Source organism: Dendropsophus ebraccatus, chromosome 1 (genome assembly GCF_027789765.1).
Source record: "Dendropsophus ebraccatus isolate aDenEbr1 chromosome 1, aDenEbr1.pat, whole genome shotgun sequence".
In the NCBI taxonomy this organism is placed as follows: Eukaryota; Metazoa; Chordata; class Amphibia; order Anura; family Hylidae; genus Dendropsophus; species Dendropsophus ebraccatus.
Genome location: NC_091454.1, coordinates 198,138,407 through 198,156,929, shown reverse-complemented (window position 1 = coordinate 198,156,929; position 18,523 = coordinate 198,138,407). Strand labels below are relative to the sequence as shown.

At 45.3% G+C, this 18,523-nt stretch overlaps 1 protein-coding gene across 2 annotated transcripts; it reads left to right on the top strand.

The window, feature by feature from the left end:
- Nucleotides 1–2,095: 2,095 nt before the first annotated feature.
- ELMOD3 (ELMO domain containing 3) lies at nucleotides 2,096–17,984 on the top strand. 2 transcript variants are annotated; one of them, XM_069960690.1, is made up of 13 exons: nucleotides 2,096–2,148; nucleotides 6,118–6,261; nucleotides 6,818–6,895; nucleotides 7,668–7,740; nucleotides 8,445–8,504; nucleotides 8,606–8,626; nucleotides 8,736–8,827; nucleotides 11,113–11,236; nucleotides 11,355–11,477; nucleotides 12,356–12,486; nucleotides 12,570–12,646; nucleotides 13,576–13,703; nucleotides 15,405–17,984. In XM_069960690.1, exons 2-13 carry the CDS (start codon nucleotides 6,250–6,252, stop codon nucleotides 15,623–15,625), a joined length of 1,140 nt encoding a protein of 379 aa, XP_069816791.1. In that variant the 5' UTR covers nucleotides 2,096–2,148; nucleotides 6,118–6,249; the 3' UTR covers nucleotides 15,626–17,984. The 2 variants fall into 2 exon arrangements, with proteins under 2 accessions (XP_069816791.1, XP_069816871.1); XM_069960770.1 differs by having other exon boundaries at nucleotides 6,118–6,296.
- The last annotated feature ends 539 nt before the right edge of the window (nucleotides 17,985–18,523 follow it).

The window sequence follows — 18,523 nt, the reverse complement described above, 5'->3', positions numbered from 1 at the left end:
TACATTAATACACAGGGAGGTGTAAACACATGATGTATCCTGGCAGACCAAATGACCACCTTTAGACAAGCTGGGACCTCTATGTAAGCCATGGCTAGGTAGCAATAATTGGCAAAAAAAAAAAAAAAACTATTAAGTGCTGCGGAATCTGTGTGCGCTATACAAGTAAAAGCATTATTATTATTATCTGAGGTGTACAAGTGCACCAGGAGAGGAGATGCCGGACTGCTTGAACGCAATGGAGATGGGAACCAATGAGTAATGGCACATTGCACTTTCGCACTTACAAATCTGCTGCGGATTTGGCAGTGCGTATTTAATGATGTGTTCATTCATTTAGTTAGATCTGCTGCGGATCCGCAGCAGATTTTCTACTACAACACGGTAGGTGTGAAGGCACCCTTAAAGAATTTCCTGGAGGTCTAGAGCAGTGATTTTCAACCAGTGTGCCGTGGCACACTAGTGTACCGTGACACATGGTCGGGTGTGCCGCGGGGAAAGTTCCCCAAACTATGGTGCCCCTGTGAAACAGGAGAAAACAATGGGGGAGAGAAACCTGGGGATGGGGGAGAAGAGAAGCAGGGGGGAGAGAAACATGGGGATTGGGGAGAGAAACAGCGGAGAGAAGTTTGGTGGAGAGAAGCAGGGGGGAAAGAAGTATGGTGGAGAGAAGCACAGGAGAGACGCATGGGGGAGAGAAGCAGGGGGGAGAAGTATGGTGGAGAGAAGCACAGGAGAGAAGCAGGGGGGAGAAGTATGGTGGAGAGAAGTATGGTGGAGAGAAGCAGGGGGGAGAAGTATGGTGGAGAGAAGCACAGGAGAGAAGTAGGGGGGAGAAGTATGGTGGAGAGAAGCACAGAAGAGAAGTAGGGGGGAGAAGTATGGTGGAGAGAAGCACAGGGGGAGAAGAAAACAGGCCCAGTTTTCACACTGAGTGAGTATAAATACATTTAGAATCTATACTATTAACTATATGTATAATATGTACTGCTTTAGTGCCATTTTGGTTGGTGGTGTGCCCCGGGATTTTTTAAGTATAAAAAGTGTGCTGCGGCTCAAAAAAGGTTGAAAATCACTGGTCTAGAGTATGGGTGGCCATTACGTTCTTGAGCCTTCTGTAACCCAAATACCCCATGTGGTGCCACCTAAACCTTCTTGTCATCTGTTGACACTCGAATAGAAACCATGAGCAAAACAGGCTCTCCCTAAGTGTGACGCAAAGGGTGACCATCGACAATTGGGCCTACTGCTGACATAGCATTTGCTTCCAGGTCCTGATATCTGAGACCCTTCTGCCACATACAGTATGTAACAATGGCACGTGGCTGGTAAGGCATAGGGCAGGGATGGGGAACCTTCGGCCCTCCAGCTTCGCTTTGGCTGTCCAGGCCTGATGAGAATTGTAGTTTTGCAACAGCTGGAGGGCCGAGGGTTCCCCATCCCTGACATAGGGAGATACCAGTGTTATAATGGAACTTGGTTGATAGGGCTTGGGGCCTTTATGTTTCAAGGGGTGGAAACGGATATAATGGCGTTGTGCCAGGTGTGTACATAAGCTGAACATAGGGAGATGGTTACTATATTACTGGTTTCTATAGGGACCAGTCCTACTGGGACTATAAGGTGACAATTACTTGCATTATAACCTATGAATTGTTTCCATGTGACAGTCCTGGAGCACTCACATGGGTGGGTGTCATAGTTTAGTATAGTTCTCCATACACAGAGAGAAGACCATTAGAAGCTTTAGCACAGACTATGCAATATAAATCTGCAGCTGTCACTGCCCAAATCCTGATAACTGCTTCACAGTCCTGGGTATAGGTCTTATTTTACATCAATGTCTTTCCCTCAGGAGACATATTACTGTAGACCACTCTAATGATAGTTAATATAATATAATCTCCGATAAAATGGCCGCCGCCCTAGACCTCCGCGGCTGAGATTGGAGACGGTAATTAAAAGTGTAACCGTGACGGTTACAGTGCTGGGAAGCGGAGGCTTCTGGGAGTTGTGGTCTGCGTCTAAATCTTCAAAACGAGGAAGTGGCCTTGTAAAACTACACTTCCCAGGATGCATTGTGCGGCTTGGTTGCCAGGACTCGGGAAAGTTGATGATGGCCGCAGAGATTGGAGGCAGCTATGAGGGGTAAGGGCTGCTATATGCACTCGGAGAGCTGGCTGCATCTTTCTCCAGTGCATGGGTGATGTGATGCCGGCTGGGTCAGGACTCTGCATGCTCGGCTCTATACGTGACCAGTGCAGGGCTGTGCAGGTGGTATGCGCAGGGGCTGTCACAGGGGGCTGACTGCTCTGCTATGGGGGGCTGCATGTCTATGTCAGTGTGCACAGCTTGGGTCTGATCACTGTATGCAAATCTCCATTTTGCTTATTGTGCTGTGTTAATTGCATATTGGTCATTGACTACTGTACATGTTCTTAGAATGCATGAGCTACAGCGCCACCTATAGGTTAGAAATTATCCTATCCTATCTATCTATCTATCTATCTATCTATCTATCTATCTATCATAAATCTGTGTCCTATGCAGTGGCATAGCTACCATAGAGCAGTGATTTTCAACCAGTGTGCCGCGACACATGGTCGGGTGTGCCGCGGGGAAAGTTCCCCAAACTATGGTGCCCCTGTGAAACAGGAGAAAACAATGGGGGAGAGAAACCTGGGGATGAGGGAGAAATGGGGGAGAGAAACATGGGGAGGGGGGAGAGAAACATGGGGAGGGGGGAGAGAAACATGGGGAGGGGGGAGAGAAGCATGGGGGAGAGAAGCATAGGAGAGAAGCAGGGGGGAGAAGTATGGTGGAGAGAAGCACAGGAGAGAAGAAGGGGGGATAAGTATGGTGGAGAGAAGCACAGGAGAGAAGTAGGGCGGAGAAGCATAGGAGAGAAGCAGGGGGGAGAAGTATGGTGGAGAGAAGCACAGGAGAGAAGGGGGGAGAAGTATGGTGGAGAGAAGCAGGGGGAGAGAAGTAGGGCGGAGAAGTATGGGGGAGAGAAGCACAGGAGAGAAGTATGGTGGAGAGAAGCAGGGGAGAGAAGCACAGGAGAGAAGTATGGTGGAGAGAAGCAGGGGGGAGAAGTATGGTGGAGAGAAGCACAGGGGCGAGAAGAAAACAGGCCCAGGTTTCACACTGAGTGAGTATAAATACATTTAGAAGCTATATTATTAACTATGTGTATAATATGTACTGTTTTAGTGTGATTTTGTGCCATTTTGGTTGGTGGTGTGCCCCGGGATTTTTTAAATATAAAAAATGTGCCGCGGCTCAAAAAAGGTTGAAAATCACTGCCATAGAGGCAGGATAGGCAGTTGCTATGGGGCCCGTGCAGGAGGGGGGCCCCGGGGATGAAGGTAAGAACGTGTATGGCCTTCTGCTTAACCCCTTATGTACTGCATTTTGTAAGTGACCCAGTGTTTACTTACATGCTGCAACCCAAAAAAAAGGGTTAACAAGCAGAAGACAAGGATAACCTCTGACCTCTGTTCTCCAGCTGGGCCATCTAGTAGGAAAATGTGCAGAGTTCCCTGCAGAGGTCAGGGGTTATCAGTGCACAGGCAGTAAAGCAGATATAACCTTGTCTTCTGAACATTGGGTCACTTACACACTGCAGTACATAAGGGGTTAAGTAGAAAGTAGTCTGCTCCTGCACCAATGTATTTACCTATAAAGGTTTCTAATGAGCCCTTATAGGTAAAAACAGTGGACTGTAATAGCAAGCAGCCATTGGCTCTCTGCTCTGCCAGTCGCTCTTGTGGCTGCAGCCAGGATTCTGCCTCTGGCCATTTTTTGGCCACATCACAGAGCATATACTGTATATTTTTATAAATATATAATTTTTTTTTTTGCTATGGGGCCCCCGTGAATCCTAGCTACGCCCCTGACACTGTCTTATGTTGAGGTCTTATTAATACACTGAAGCCTCCCTACTATTTAGAGTAGTATTTGTTGTAGAAGTGTACATTTTATGTACACTACATTTATGTGCCTAGCTGTCAATCACTGGATAGGACCGCCCCCTTGACTACTTAGCTCCCAATATGTGTAGAGATTTACATTAAAAAATAACAAGTTATGGATTTTTTTTTTCCCCCTCCATAAAAATATATACCCCTATTCTCAGGTACTCCTGCTGTATGACATGATGCCGGTAGATTGGACTGCATTCATTGTGACAGGATCCCTTTAAGTATTTTGGATTATGGAAAAGTCATAGGAAGTGTACATCTTTATAAGACATTCTAGATATGTCATTCAGTGCTGATGGACTGAATAGAATGTTTGGTTCATGAGACATTGCATTAAGTGGGTCACGGCTATGATCACGGCTGTTACCCCATTATAGGAGGCGCATAGGCTATCAACTATAGTGGTAGCATCTGATCACTACAGAGGTAGATATGGCCAATAGTGGGCCAGCTGTCATCCCCTGCAGTAGTCAATGCCTCCCCCAGGGTATGTGCTATTACATAGTGGTCATTTAAAGAAATCCCGTAGCCTCCATGAAATAACAATTCTTAAAGTGACTGTACCACCAGGCCCAGGCTGAAGCACTGTAGGTGGGCCGACCCACCCTTAGTGGGAGGAAACCCCAGCCCCTCTTTGACGTGACTCCATTAGAATCAATGGAACCCTATCATGGAGGGGCTGGGGTTTCCTCCCACTAAGGGTGGGTCGGCCCGCCTCCAGTCACTTTACACTTTACAGTCACTTTAATTATTTTTTACTTATAGCTGTGTGATGTGCTGTTCCTCTGTTGTTATTGTTAGAAATCTATGCCTAAAGAGCCAAAAGGGTGTGACCAGCTGGGGGTGTGTCCTTAGTCTTTCTGAGACTGTCAATAATGATTGCATAGTCTCAGAGTAGGGACACGCCCCCTATTGGTAACTCCTATTTGGCTGTTAAATTGGCTAATCTGTGAATCCACCCTTTAACACTTGGGAAAAATGCTTTGTGTGTATTTAGTAGTTGTTGGCCAACATCCCAACAGTGAATACCAGGGCTGGACTGGCCATCTGGCATTTCAGGCAAATGCCAGATGGGCCGGTACATTCTGTGGGCCAGTTTCATCTTCCTCCTGGCCTGGTTACTCTCTCCCCCTACTGTAGGGGAATGGAGTTGTCAAGCCAGGAGGAAGATGGGATCGGCTCTCGGAGGGTCAGTGTTGGACTGTCCATCACTCCAGGGCCATCCCAGGAATCCAGGACACCTCTGAAATGCTAGAGCTGAGTTTCAGTCCCAGTTGGGCCCTGGTGAATACTATACTTTGGCTTAAAGGGGTATTCCCCCCAAGAGCTAAAAAAATAAAATGCTCCCAAACCTAGCTGGTCCCAAACCCCCCTGGGCTCTTTTGCGGATCCTCCCGCTGGTGAGCGCCGCCCCGGATGCCGGGGGGTGGGTGGGGGTAGGGGACGGGGTGCCGGTCAGCGCCGCTGCGGGTGACTGGGGGGGGGGGGGATGGGGGTGCCGCTGGTAAGCCCCACTGCGAGTGGGTGCCGCGATGTGAGCCACAGGTGACGGGGTGGCACAGTCAGGGGGTAAGCTCTGGGGGGGGAGGCACACAGTGCGGGTGACGGGGTCGCTGCTGTTAGAGAGGGACACAGTAACAGCTGCACTAATCACTGTCTCCCTCTCTAACAGCAGCCACGGCTGGCAGTGTCCTCCCTCACTTCAGTTTGGCTGAGTTAGAAGCGCTAACCCAGCCCATTGAAGAGATGGAGGACACGTGATGCCGTCTCGGAGGGTGCGGGCCAGGAGCAGGGAGCGTGTCAGAGTGGACTGAGGTTTGATGATTCTATGCAATCCGTGGGGGTGAATGTATCTAGATAACAGCAAAACTGTGCAGAACTTATAATACATTGATATTGGAAAGATAGAAAGCTACGAGTGGGCAACGTATAAGTGCAAAAATTATTTTGGGGGGAATACCCCTTTAAAGGCCCATCAGGGCATATTCATTAGTGCTGCCCAGCAGTATATAACCGTTTAGTGCCGTATGCTCTGAAATGGAAAGGTATATTATATTTACCCATCCAGGAAACCTCTTGTAATCCAGGCCAGGATTTTATATTACTCTGTCTTGGTATCTTTCTCGACTAGGTGGCTTCCAGCGACCGCTCAGTGTAGCCCGTAAAGGAGACTGCGGCATCAGAATGGAACCTGAAATTTGCACAACTATAAGAACAGCCTTCTATTTGCACTAACTACTTTAATGCCACACCAGGATGAAGCATGGATAGTGAGGTATGGAGCGCCTTTAAGTTGGTGTCATGGATGTGGTGAGTTATTTTGAAGTTGCAGCTCTACCGCATCGCCCTAGTCTCAGCCCCAACTCACAGCTGTATGCATTGTTTATTATTCTCTATGGAGGAATACGTGACATCTCATTTACTGTCTTAAAGGGAATCTGCACACCTTTTCATGAGGTACTTAGTGAGTTTTCGCCATACCACCAGCCTTAAATGATGATCTTTTCTAGAGATGAGTGAACCTCGAGCATGCTCGAGTCCATCCGAACCTGAACGTTCGGCATTTGATTAGCGGGGGCTGCTGAACTTGGATAAAGCTCTAAGGTTGTCTGGAAAACATGGATATAGTCATTGGCTGTATCCATGTTTTCCAGACAACCTTAGAGCTTTACCCAAGTTCAGCAGCCCCAGCTAATCAAATACCGAACGTTCGGGTTCGGATGGACTCGAACCTGAACCCGGTTAGCTCATCTCTAATCTTTTCCTATACCCACTCAAAGAGAAATCTATATGATGGTATATTATGTTATACTAAATTCTTCCTCCTTTAGGTAATGAATGGTTGGGCTGAAAGGCCTGAAGTTCACCAAACCCACAACAACTTCCTGCCAGCCATCAAATCGATGCCAGTAAGTGTGGCAGCCATGACTGCATTGATATGGGAATCTACCATAGCACCAGCTGTGAGCGCTATTTAGTATAATCCCACATATTTAGTATATTCCCACATATAGGCCCATGGTTGTGTATATGGGACTCACCATGATACATTTGCTGTATGGTTGGCCTTTTGGTGTGCCCCATATTTCATTCTACTTTCTTGTAAAATTTCCAGGTACCAACATCTATGAAAACACAAAGTACTTATGGTGGCCACCTCCATTAGTAATAGTCATAGAGTACCTTGGGGGATAAAGGGCTTTGGATAGATATGGTGGTATTACAGCGGGTGGTATCACCCGCTGGGTGTTACTTTACCCTGTAACATAAAGGCTTGTGGTTGAAGATTGGTGAGCACTGCTGGGATGTCACTTCACAGAGATTGTGTTGCATATTTTACTCATTCCTCCATGAGCACCTCCTGTTAATTTCGTGTGTGTTAAGTGATATCCTGGAATGTGCAATGCTAGGTGTTGGCTCTGCCCATTACTCTCTCTCTCTGGATGGACCCTGAGGGCTTTGCTGACCTGAGTCACGGCCTGTGGTTAGGATCCCATTTGTGGAATTTCATGGAGGTGCCAGTGGATGGCGCACAGGGGCCCTGAACCTGTTAACTTGGTATCAGCTCTGTATCATAAACCTATATATTGTAACCCACCGATGTCCGGGGGGGGGGGGGGTTGGTGTTGTTTCTTGAAGTCTTTTCAGTGTGACCTCTTATGCACAGTTTTCATGTTTCAGATTTCAGCTGTGAAACACAACAGCGTTTTGCAGACTCTGGTGAACAAGACAGAAGAACCTGTGAAGGAGCCAGGTAAGTTACAATGACTCCCTGCATAGTACCGATCATTCAAGTGCTTATTCCTAGTGGGCTGAAATGGTAGGCGAATCTGTGATGTTTTGGAAACCCTATATGTCCTTAATAAAGCCGCAGACTTCTCTCCTTTGAGTCTACATGACCATATCATACTGGCTTTAGATATAGCTGATTCATATTGTTGCTGTTAAAGGGATTGTGTGCAGAATTAAAATGTCCCTGTCATTTCAAACTCAACAGTAGATGTGATATAAAGCAAGTTTGCAATTTACATTAATTTTTTTGTTGTTATGCTGTAAAACAAAGCTATACTTACCTGTATCCAGGTCCAGTCTCCTGCAGGCAGCTTTTTAGTCTTGTGCTGGTCGAAAAAAAGAGACTAAACACAGGAAGTCCCGGCCAGTACAGAGTGTCACGGCTCACTGCGTCCATCAGTCACATGGCCAGGACTTCTTGCGTTAGTCTCTTTTTTTTTTTTTTTTTTTTTTTAAGTGCAAGGCTAAAAAGCTGGGAGACTGGACCTGGATACTAGTAAGTATAGCTTTGTTTTACAGCATGATAACAGCATAAAAAAATGTAAATTGCAAACTTTCATTATATCACATCTACTGTTGATTTAGATTGCTCTAGCCTTCTAGCTTCTTCTCCCCCACTATTACTTTAGTCTATGTTTAGTTTTAATGTATATTTTCTGTTTGCAGAAAGTGAGGACTTGCTCAGAGCAGAGCAGGAATGGGACGCCTTGGAAAATATACAGACAGGTCAGTTCAGGTCATTTGATCACTTTGATTTTCTCCTCCGTAATTTTATAATTCTTGTTTTTAAGTGCAAAATCTTACCGTGTCTCTGGTTTCTTTCTTAGAGTTGTACTGCAAGAAGACAGGTATGTATAAACCTCTTATGGTGGGTCCTATAGATGTCAGTCTGAACCCTCCCCCCTTCCCTGCACTGCCATTACTCAGACCATAACCTTATACTGTGTCTGTACACAGGGCTTCTGGGGGTTCTTCCTGGACAGACACCTTTGATATCCTTCAATGAGGCTCTGCAATACTTCCAGACAGCAGACCTGTCAGAATACATGGTACGGAGCTGGCTAAGTATACAAAACCGGTTCACAAGGGTGCAGCTATACATGTAACACAATTGGTAATAGATGCAACCTAAGTCTATCCTCTGATGGGTCATATACTGTATCTCCCAAGCCCGCAGTGTTTCAGCGTTTCCTATACACAGGGGGGGGGGAAGATTTATCAAACATGGTGTAAAGTGAAACTGGCTCAGTCGCCCCTAGCAACCAATCAGATTCCACTTTCTTTCCAAAGAGTCTGTGAGGAATGAAAGGTGGAATCTGATTGGTTGCTAGGGGCAACTGAGCCAGTTTCACTTTACACCATGTTTGACGAATTTCCCCCACTGCCTTCCTATACACAATTCCTTCATTTCAGGGGCTCAAAAGTAATTGAACAAATGAAATAATTGTAAATTAAATATTAATATCAAATACTTGGTGGAAAACCCTTTGTTGGCAAAGACTGCCTGATGTCTTTAGCACCAGACACTGTTTTCTCTCCTTGTTAGAGTATGCTCACACTGAGTAAAACGGGCAGAATTCCGCATCCCGCCTGTCTCAGTGTGCCATAGCCTGTCTATGGGAGAGCGCGCGCTCCTCTGCAGCTGCCGCTCTCCGCTCAAAGAAGTGACATGTCTCCTCTGGCAGTGGAGGAGCGCCCCCCCTCTCATTCACTCAGACTCCAGGATCTCCAGCACTGACATGTCATGACCCAGTTGATGGACTGGCCGGACTTCTCCTTTAAATGCTCCGCCAGGCCTTTACTGCAGCCGTTTTCAGTTGCTGTTTGTTTGTGACCTTTCGGTCTTGGGTTGAGATCAGGTGACTGACTTGGCCATTCAAGAATATTCCCCTTCTTTGCTTTAGTAAACTCCTGGGTTGCTTTGGGTCATTGTCCATCTGTAATAAACACCAGTGACCAAGGTCCACTGGCAGCCATACATGCCCTCCGCCATCACACTGCCTCTGCTGTGTCTTACACATCATGTGGTATGCTTTGGATCACACCTTCTTCATCCTTCTCCCCCCCCCCCCCCCCAAATCATTCTGGTAAAAGTTGATCTCGGTTTCATCTGTCCAGAGAATGTTCTTCCAGATCTATGCTGGCTTTTTTGGATGTTTTTTAGAAAAGTCCTACCTAGCCGCCTTATTCTTGAGGCTTATAAATGGCCGCACCGTACAGTGGACCCTTTGTATTGATAAGGTTAAAATTTAGATGTTGACCCGTCTCTATGGAGAAAAGTCAAATACCCAGGTAGAGGATGGTTTCAAATATATCTATATAGCAGCTGCAGTTCTGCTTAAACCTTAAAATCACGGACACAGACATCTGATGTACGTATCAGTAATGTAAGTTTGGGAAGCGCGCCCTTTATTGATGTGTGTTAACTTTTATAGACAGAAAATGGGGCGGTACTACTCATGCATATTAATATAAAGTATGTAGAAATTCAATACAGGCGGGATTCCAAGTCACAAGACACATACATGTCACACTCTGATAGGCCAGTCCATAAATGGTTCCAGTTTCCTGTACTGCGCAGTCAAGGTGGTATAACGTGTGAAAAGGTTAGAACAATACATTCTTTGCACTGATAATGAAGGATGATTCCCAGAGCCCAAATGTAACACAGTCCAGTTTGTTCAGAGAATGTCCTTGAAACTGATAAGGACTTGTGAGACATAGTTCATCATTAGAAAATTCCTTATTGTCTCCATGTATCAGAAGTCTCAAGGTAAGAGGAATTTCACAGACATTAAAACTCATAAAATTAACCCTATCAGTATTTACTTTCATGTAGTCTTCTCTTTATGGCAGGTTTGGATATTGATACGCCGACATCCTGGAGAGTGGGGGCTGTTGGCTGTTGTAAAGGGGTTTCTCTTCACCATGGAAATTATTCTGTGATCATCCACCACTGTTATCTTCTATGGGTGTCCAGGGTTTTTTTGCATTAATGAGCTTAGCCGTGCTCTTATCTAGGCTTGCTTTAGCGATTGTTGGTGTCTCAGCACCCATTCCCTAAAGGCTCAAAACATTTTACATGTCATAAGGTTTAAGTGTCACCGTTCAGTATCTGATATGAGTCTGATGTATATAGATGACAGCTGGAATGGATCCTGTATGTTCCTTATACCTCATCTTTTTATTTTTCCTGTTGATGACAAGACTCTGAAAGCAAATTTTTATATATATATATATATATATATATATATATATATATATATATATATATAAGTTGTGATTCTTCTTCCTTACACATGCAGTAAGTTATCCTTATGATTTCTATTTCCAGAAAAAGATCCAGCCCACCGTACGGCGCTCAGGCTTGTCTGCAGTCAGTCATCTACTGTTCGGACCTCCACGGCTCCATAGGGATCTGCATGCAGAGAGGGACTTGGTGCTGACCATAGCACAGTGTAAGTGTATAACATCTGATTCGCTCCTATGTCAGAACATTGATGTGACCTGGATATATAGACAGAATATGACATTTGTACTGTGCTCGTATATACGGTATGTATTGTATGTTTATAGGTCCACTTGATAATGGTCAGCAAGTACACGTGCGGGTGCTGCAGACCATATACAAGAAGCTGACTGGTGCCAGGTTTGACTGCCCTTTATATGGATCGCACTGGGAGCAACTGGGATTCCAAGGTGAGAGGTGCAAAAAGAACCTGTGTCCTGTGACACCAGAAGTGCAGGATTCTATTCTTTTGGGCATCAAGGAGCAATACTCTGCTAATGTCACGTCTTAAAGTATCACTTTCATTAAAAAACAAAACAAAACTGGTGACACATCAGAGACCTCTTTGATCGGTCAGAGTCTGAGACCCCCATGGCTTCTAAAACAAGTAAGGAGAAGCACTTAGATGAGCTCTTGTTCTTCCTGCTGTCTCATTGCTGCAGGACATGGGATGTATAGAAAGTCTATGGGCCTGTCTTCTACAGGGAAGAGACAGCAGTGAGAACAACGGGGTGCCGAGGATGGAGGCAAGCCTCTTACCTTCATCCTCTGTGCCGTTTCCGTGCAGTTTGTAGTTTATTTCAGCATCTAGTAAGGCAGTTTCACCCCCCCCCCCTTGTCCCCATTTCTTCATGTTTCCCTTCTTCATCCCCCCCCCCCCCAACCAACCAACCAGCCACCAAACCAACCAACTTACTGCTTTTCTCTGTTATCCCGCAGGACCTTTGACCTGTCACTGTGACATCATCAAAGATCTTGCGAGAACACTTACAGCCTTAGTAGACTGCCTCAATGTTGCAGGTTTGATTTGTACTAAATCATGGCAAAAACAACTTTACACAAATCTTGGCCAAACCGCGAGAGAGTAGCCTAGCACATGTCCAGTTTAGGAGGCCACAGGCCGCCAGGGCCCCAAACAAATGATGATCCCTCACTGGCACCCAGACCCTGGCCGATCAAAACATTTGACATTTTTGTTAAGACTGTACCATATTCATATGCTTACACATTTTGTTGTGACACTACTTTGGCAGTCTATGTATGAGGTGCCCCTTCTCTTGTCCTGCAGGTCTGGATCCTGGCACTGACTTGAGAGCAGCTGGCGTGCTTGGCCTTATGCACCTATTGCACATGGTGATGGAGCCCAAAATACTGCCTTTGGCTCATGACATTTTCCGCCTGTCGCAGCATCACACACAGGTATCTATCATATACACGTGTATGATCTCTCAGTCACATATTATACATTCACAATAAATATAATTCTACGTATTTGCTTCCAGAATTTCCCCTTCTGTCTCATGTCCCTTAACATCACGAGAATCTGTATCCAGGTTCTGAGAGAGGAGCGAGTGAGCAGGTGAGTGGCCGTGTATACTGTTGTAGCAGAGCTGAGGTGTTTTTTGTTTTTTTTTTTTGTACCTTCTATCTGTGGTTTTCTATGGGACTTCAGGTAACCCTGTCACAGTCTCTTAGCTCAAAGGAGAATTAAAGGTTTCCTCTGTTCTAACTTTGTATAGGACAAAGAGCATTAAAGTGTCACCTAGATTTTCTTCTACTACTTAAAACTTGTTCTTTTATTCTAATCTATTTTTATTTTCTCACTGTGATTTTTTTATGTCACTTTTTGTACATTATTATGGGGGCTGCCCTATTTCCTGGACTGTTTTTAACAGTGTTTAGTGACATGCTTTACAGCAAGATTCATGGACATAGATGACAATAGACAGACTCTGTCCCCTTTAGAAGAATGTGAAACATCGCTGAGTGCACTCAGTGATCTTTGAAGAGGTCATTCCACAGGGAGCTGCTATTGTCTCCTTTATCTACCGGTGTCACATGTCGCTGTAATGCTTTACAGATCACTTTACAGCAGCCTCCTCTTATCACCACAGACACAACAGGAAATCTCGGCTTAGTTTTAGCCCCAGTGGTGAGAATGAAAACTGCAAGATATGAGGATTATTTTATAATATAGATAGAAAAATGGAAAGTTAGTAAAAAAAAAATCACCAAAAATTCTTTAAAAATCTGTTTAAAATAAAAACATTATTTAAACAATAAGTTCTTTTCTGATCACACATCCCCTTTAAGGTGATATTATTTCATCAAGTTATCCCCTACCTGCAGACTTGTGACCAGCCGTCTCTCCTGACCTATTCCCCCAATGCAGACCACACAGTATATTATTTAGGTCTGATAAACATATTCTAGTATGGCCATAGGATGTAGCAGAGCTGAGTTTGTAATCTTACAATTCACAGTTATAATACTGTCCTATACTTCTAGGGAGTGTAACCGCAGACAACAGGTGTTTGCTGTGCTCAATGACCTCTACGTGGCCATCTACTACCATCTCTACTACGTGTGGAAGACACAGAACAAAACCATCAGCGATTCCGGCTTTATCCTGAAAGGTGAGTCTAGGACGTCTCGGCGATCCTTTATATATTCATGTCTGGCCGGGATGTCTTGGAATTTCTCGTCATGTGTTTCCTGTAGACTGGACACTTATGGAGTTTCAGGTATATATCTCCCGTCCCATAAATCCATCCTCCTCCTTGTAAATCTATACGTGGTGGGGGAAGGGAACGCAGAATTCTATAATTCATTCCAGTTGCAGATATTTGGTGGTGAGCAGCCCCGGCTGTCCTGGGAACGCTGGTGTACTACACATGCCCTCCGCCTGCACCCTGCTTCAATTACAACAGTCTGAGCATATACATTATGTTTATGATGGGGTTAACCTTTTAAAAAAGTTTTGTTTGTATGTCCCCCCCCCCCCCCTCCAAAAAAAAGACCGCTCTATTCCGGTCTATGGACTCTGTAGCCCCTGCTACATTCAGTCTAGTAGGAATAAGTGGCAAAAGTGAAGATATTTGGAAAAGTATCTGGGTCCCCCACTGCCCTAAAAATGCAGTAAAACTGTAACCCCGAAGCAATGGACTGGGCCGTGCATGCATGGCCACTACTGTGTTTAAACCTAATGGTCCCAAGTGCTGCCATTCCTTCAGGGCACAGTTTACCAGCGGTCAGACCCCCACCAGTCTGCAAGCTATCAAATATCCTGTAGATAGAGGATAACTTGCTGAGGTGAGGATACCCCTTTAAGCTCAACATAGACATCATATAGCCAACAGCCTTGTTATACCCCCTCATAAAGTTTCATGCTGAACAAGAGGGGTAAGCTGCTGACAGACACATGTGAGAATAAAAGGACCAGGTGAGTTAAAGTCAGCGACCCCCCCCCCCCCCCCCCCCCCCCACACACACACACTAGAAATATTCATCCGGGGAGGCATACGACTGCTGTCTGGAAGGTTGAGCCAATAATTTAAAGTGGTTATCCAGCGAAAATCTTTTTTCTTTCAAATCAACTGGTGTCTGAAAGTTATGTAGATTTGTAATTTACTTCTAGTAAAAAATTTCAAGTCTTCCCTTATTTTCAGTTTGACACAGTGCTCTCTGCTGACATCTCTGGCTGAGACAGGAACTGTCCAGAGCAGGAGAGGATTTCTATTGGGATTCATACAAAACTGAGACAGAGTTCCTGTCTCAGTAGAGAGCAGTGTCAGACTGAAAATAAACCAACATTTCCTGCAGGACATACAGCGGCTAATAAGTATGGGAAGACTTGAAATTGATTTGAAAGAAAAGTATTTTTGCTGGACAACCCCTTTAATGTCTTTGGACAGCTTTATTGTTAAAGAGGTTATCCGCTAACCACTGGCTGAGATTTCATCCACCGGGACCCCCATTTATGTGAATAGAGCTGCAATACTCACCCACTGCTCCTTTCACTATGTTCCAAGTTCCCATAGAGAGTGAGTGGAGTGGTGGCTGAACTTACACTGTTGGTCCATTCACTTGGGGGCACATTGACCTCTATAATCGTGATTGTGAGGTTCCCAGGGGTTGGACTCACACCAAGTTACCCCTTATCCTTTGGATAGCAGATGATCTTCAATCTTGGGATAATCCCTTTAAGCACAATACTTGGCATTCTTCTTTTGGGGGTGTACCATGTTATATGAGGACGTTACTGGCCTGGTGCAATGTTACAGCAATGGATGGGAGGTCCCCAGTCCACTGTTACTAATTCTTCTTTTTTAATGTAGAGGTCGAAGTTCTTGCCAAGAAGAAGCCCAGAGACCTTTTCCGTCAGCTAGACGCCCATCTAAAAGAACGGCCTCTGCCCAAGGATCTGCCCCTGGAGATCTGGTCGCACCACCCCGCAGAGCAACGGATGGAAAATCATGAGGGGAGTCACGATCAGACGGGTGGGATGTGTTTCACGGGGGTCTGTGAGCAGCAGGTGCAGGAGGATAGGCTGATCTGAGAGCGGGGGGCATGCTGCGGGCACAGTGCTAATACTTGATGCCATTGAATACCAGCTGTTGTGTTATTTTGCTCAGCAATCTTATTATTATCCATAGTCTGCATTGAAGAAAACTGTAGACGGCTGTAATGGATGATGTCCGGTCACTGCTTATATAGGGCTTAGTGTATAGATCACGTGGGAAAACTAAGCTGCACATCCGCAGTGATCTTTAGAATGTAAAATGCTCAGGGTTCTTGATCCAGACTGATCACAATGCAGAAATCCTCTATGGTACATACACTGTACATCGGGTGGGGTGATGGCGGAACAAAGCTCTATTTCTGTAATGTAGATCAGCTGATCTTTAAATAGTTTGTGATTCCGAGACCAGTTCTAGAATTTTCCACCTTTGTGGTGGTGGTGATGATGATGATGATCTGTTCGCTTGTGATGTCTGAGCCGTGAATATGCCAGGGACCTTCCATGCACATCTGGCTTATATCTCGCTGGCCACCAGCAACCTGCTAACTCATCTGTCAAGGATTCTCTTTGAGGAGTCCCTAGGGGCCAACTTCTGAAATGCTTCCCTCTCTGTAATGTGAATTTGGTGACCAGTTAAGCTGAAGCTTATAGTGGATGTGGTGGTTGGTTGTTTTATTGTCTATAGGGACAGAAAATCTGTTGCTGTCATTTCCTCTCTTTATAGCAGTCTCCCTTTTTTAATGCACAGTTCCAGACTTAAAGGGGACCTGTCATAATAAAAAAATATTGATCAGTAGGGTTGGTACTGCTGAGACCCCCACAGATCAGGAGAACGCACAAAGAGACATATGTTGTAGTACGCTGCACCCTGCTGTCAATCATCTCTATCCAGCGGCCTTATAGATATGTAATGGAGCCACCTAGATGGGGGATTGCTGTCACACGTTTCCCCCAGCTTGGCGAGACCCCGACTGATCAAAACTCTTTGGCCCTTCCCATTTAAAACCTTGCATCCTGTATGCCTGCAGGCACCACTAGAGGGAGCTCACTGCGCACAGGTACTTGGAGGGAGGTTTTTTTGTGTGTTTTTTTTTTTTGCTTTTAACTTATAAAAGTTTATATAAGCTAAACGCTTACTGAAGACAACAGCAAGCTGGTCCATTAAAAAAAAACAAAAAACTGCAGCTTGCACAATAAGACCTCATACTAAGTAGATGAAAAAACATAAGGAGGAACAATTTGACTCTTACCTCTCTAGAGCCTATGTAAACCTAGAGCTGGCCCTGCATACTGTATGTATGCATATATAATCTGGGGGGTGTCAAACTCATGGCCCTCCAGCTGCTGAAAAACTACGATTCCCATCATGCTTTAGCTTCAATTGTCCAGCCATGCTGGGACTTGTAGTTTTGCAACAGCTGGAGTGCCGCAAGTTTGACACCATTGTTCTATCTGCTAGGTAGGGGATCTCTGCATTGGTCCAGCAGCATCCCGTAGCTCTGCATAGGAGTCTGGGAAAGTTGGGGGACAGGAACAGGGAGGATTCTAATAAAGACGTATTCTTTTCCAGACAGACGAAAAATTATCTTTATTCCTGGTCTCTGTGGTCTGACGTCCAGTCCTATTGCTCCCCTGGAAATAAGCGGCACCAGTAATGTCTGACACCTACCCTTCTCCTCCATAGACCACCTGAATGTTTCACTAGCCCATTAACCCTGCATGGGCCCCCACCAGCCATTGCAGCGGGGACCCCCGGTGATCTGACATTTAGGATATGTTCACATTTTAGCCACCATTGTGGCACCATTTGTCTGTGTACAGGCAGTTAAGCACTTTTAAGGCATCACTAGCTGTTTGGTTGCAGTCCACATAAATGGCCTGTTTATAGGAGGGATAATGGAGTTGAATACATGGAATGTCAATAGAAGAGGATGGGATAGAGTTTTTATTTTTTAACAATTATTTATTTTTGTAAGCACAGGAGGAGCTAAGGGATGCCACCATGTCTATCCAATTCGAGAGTGTTATTACTTATATATTTATATATATCCAGCCTCACTTGGTGGGGGCTCCTGCTAAATAACATTCATCTACAGCAAAGGTGGGAAACCTTTGGACCTCCAGCTGCTGCAAAACTACAACTCCCATCATGCCTGGACAGCCTTCGGCTGTCCAGGCATGATGGGAATTGTAGTTTTGCAACAGGTTCCGCATCCTTGATCTACAGTCAAAACAGTCTTTGAGAAGACCACCTAAAATTGTATTGAAAAGTGGTCTTCAAGAGGGGGTAGGGTGCCGACACCTGGAACCCCCTGAAGCTAGATATAAACGTGTGGGTGCAGAAAGCTGGGACTCGCATAGTGAAGTGGTGACACTAGATCCCCATTAGCAGTAAGGGGGAGATTTATCAAACATGGTGTAAAGTGAAACTGGCTCAGTTGCCCCTAGCAACCAATCAGATTCCACCTTTCATTTTCCAAAGTGTCTATGCGGAATGAAAGGTGGAATCTGATTGGTTTCTAGGGGCAACTGAGCCAGTTTCACTTTACACCATGCTTGATAAATCTCCCCCTTGATAAATCTCCCCCTAAGTGTTTAGTTTTCCTACAGCGCCACCTCAGGGGAAATTTATCATTACATAGTGCTCATTCAAATCAATAGGTTGTCTCTGTAATGTAAGACAGGACAGATCCTCTAGATCAAAAGATGCTCTTTATAACCAATGTCCACTAAGGTGAGGATCCTAAACAGCTTTGCGCAGTATTTTTAAGACTATGTTCACACTACGTAAAACTACGGCTGTAGTTCTCGCCGCAGAACTACGGCCTTATTTTGAGGGTGGAACATAGCCTTATTTTCAATGGAATCCCGGCCGGAGCATACACACATCTTATGCGCTCCGGCCGGGATCCCATGCAGCGCCGGAAAAAACTG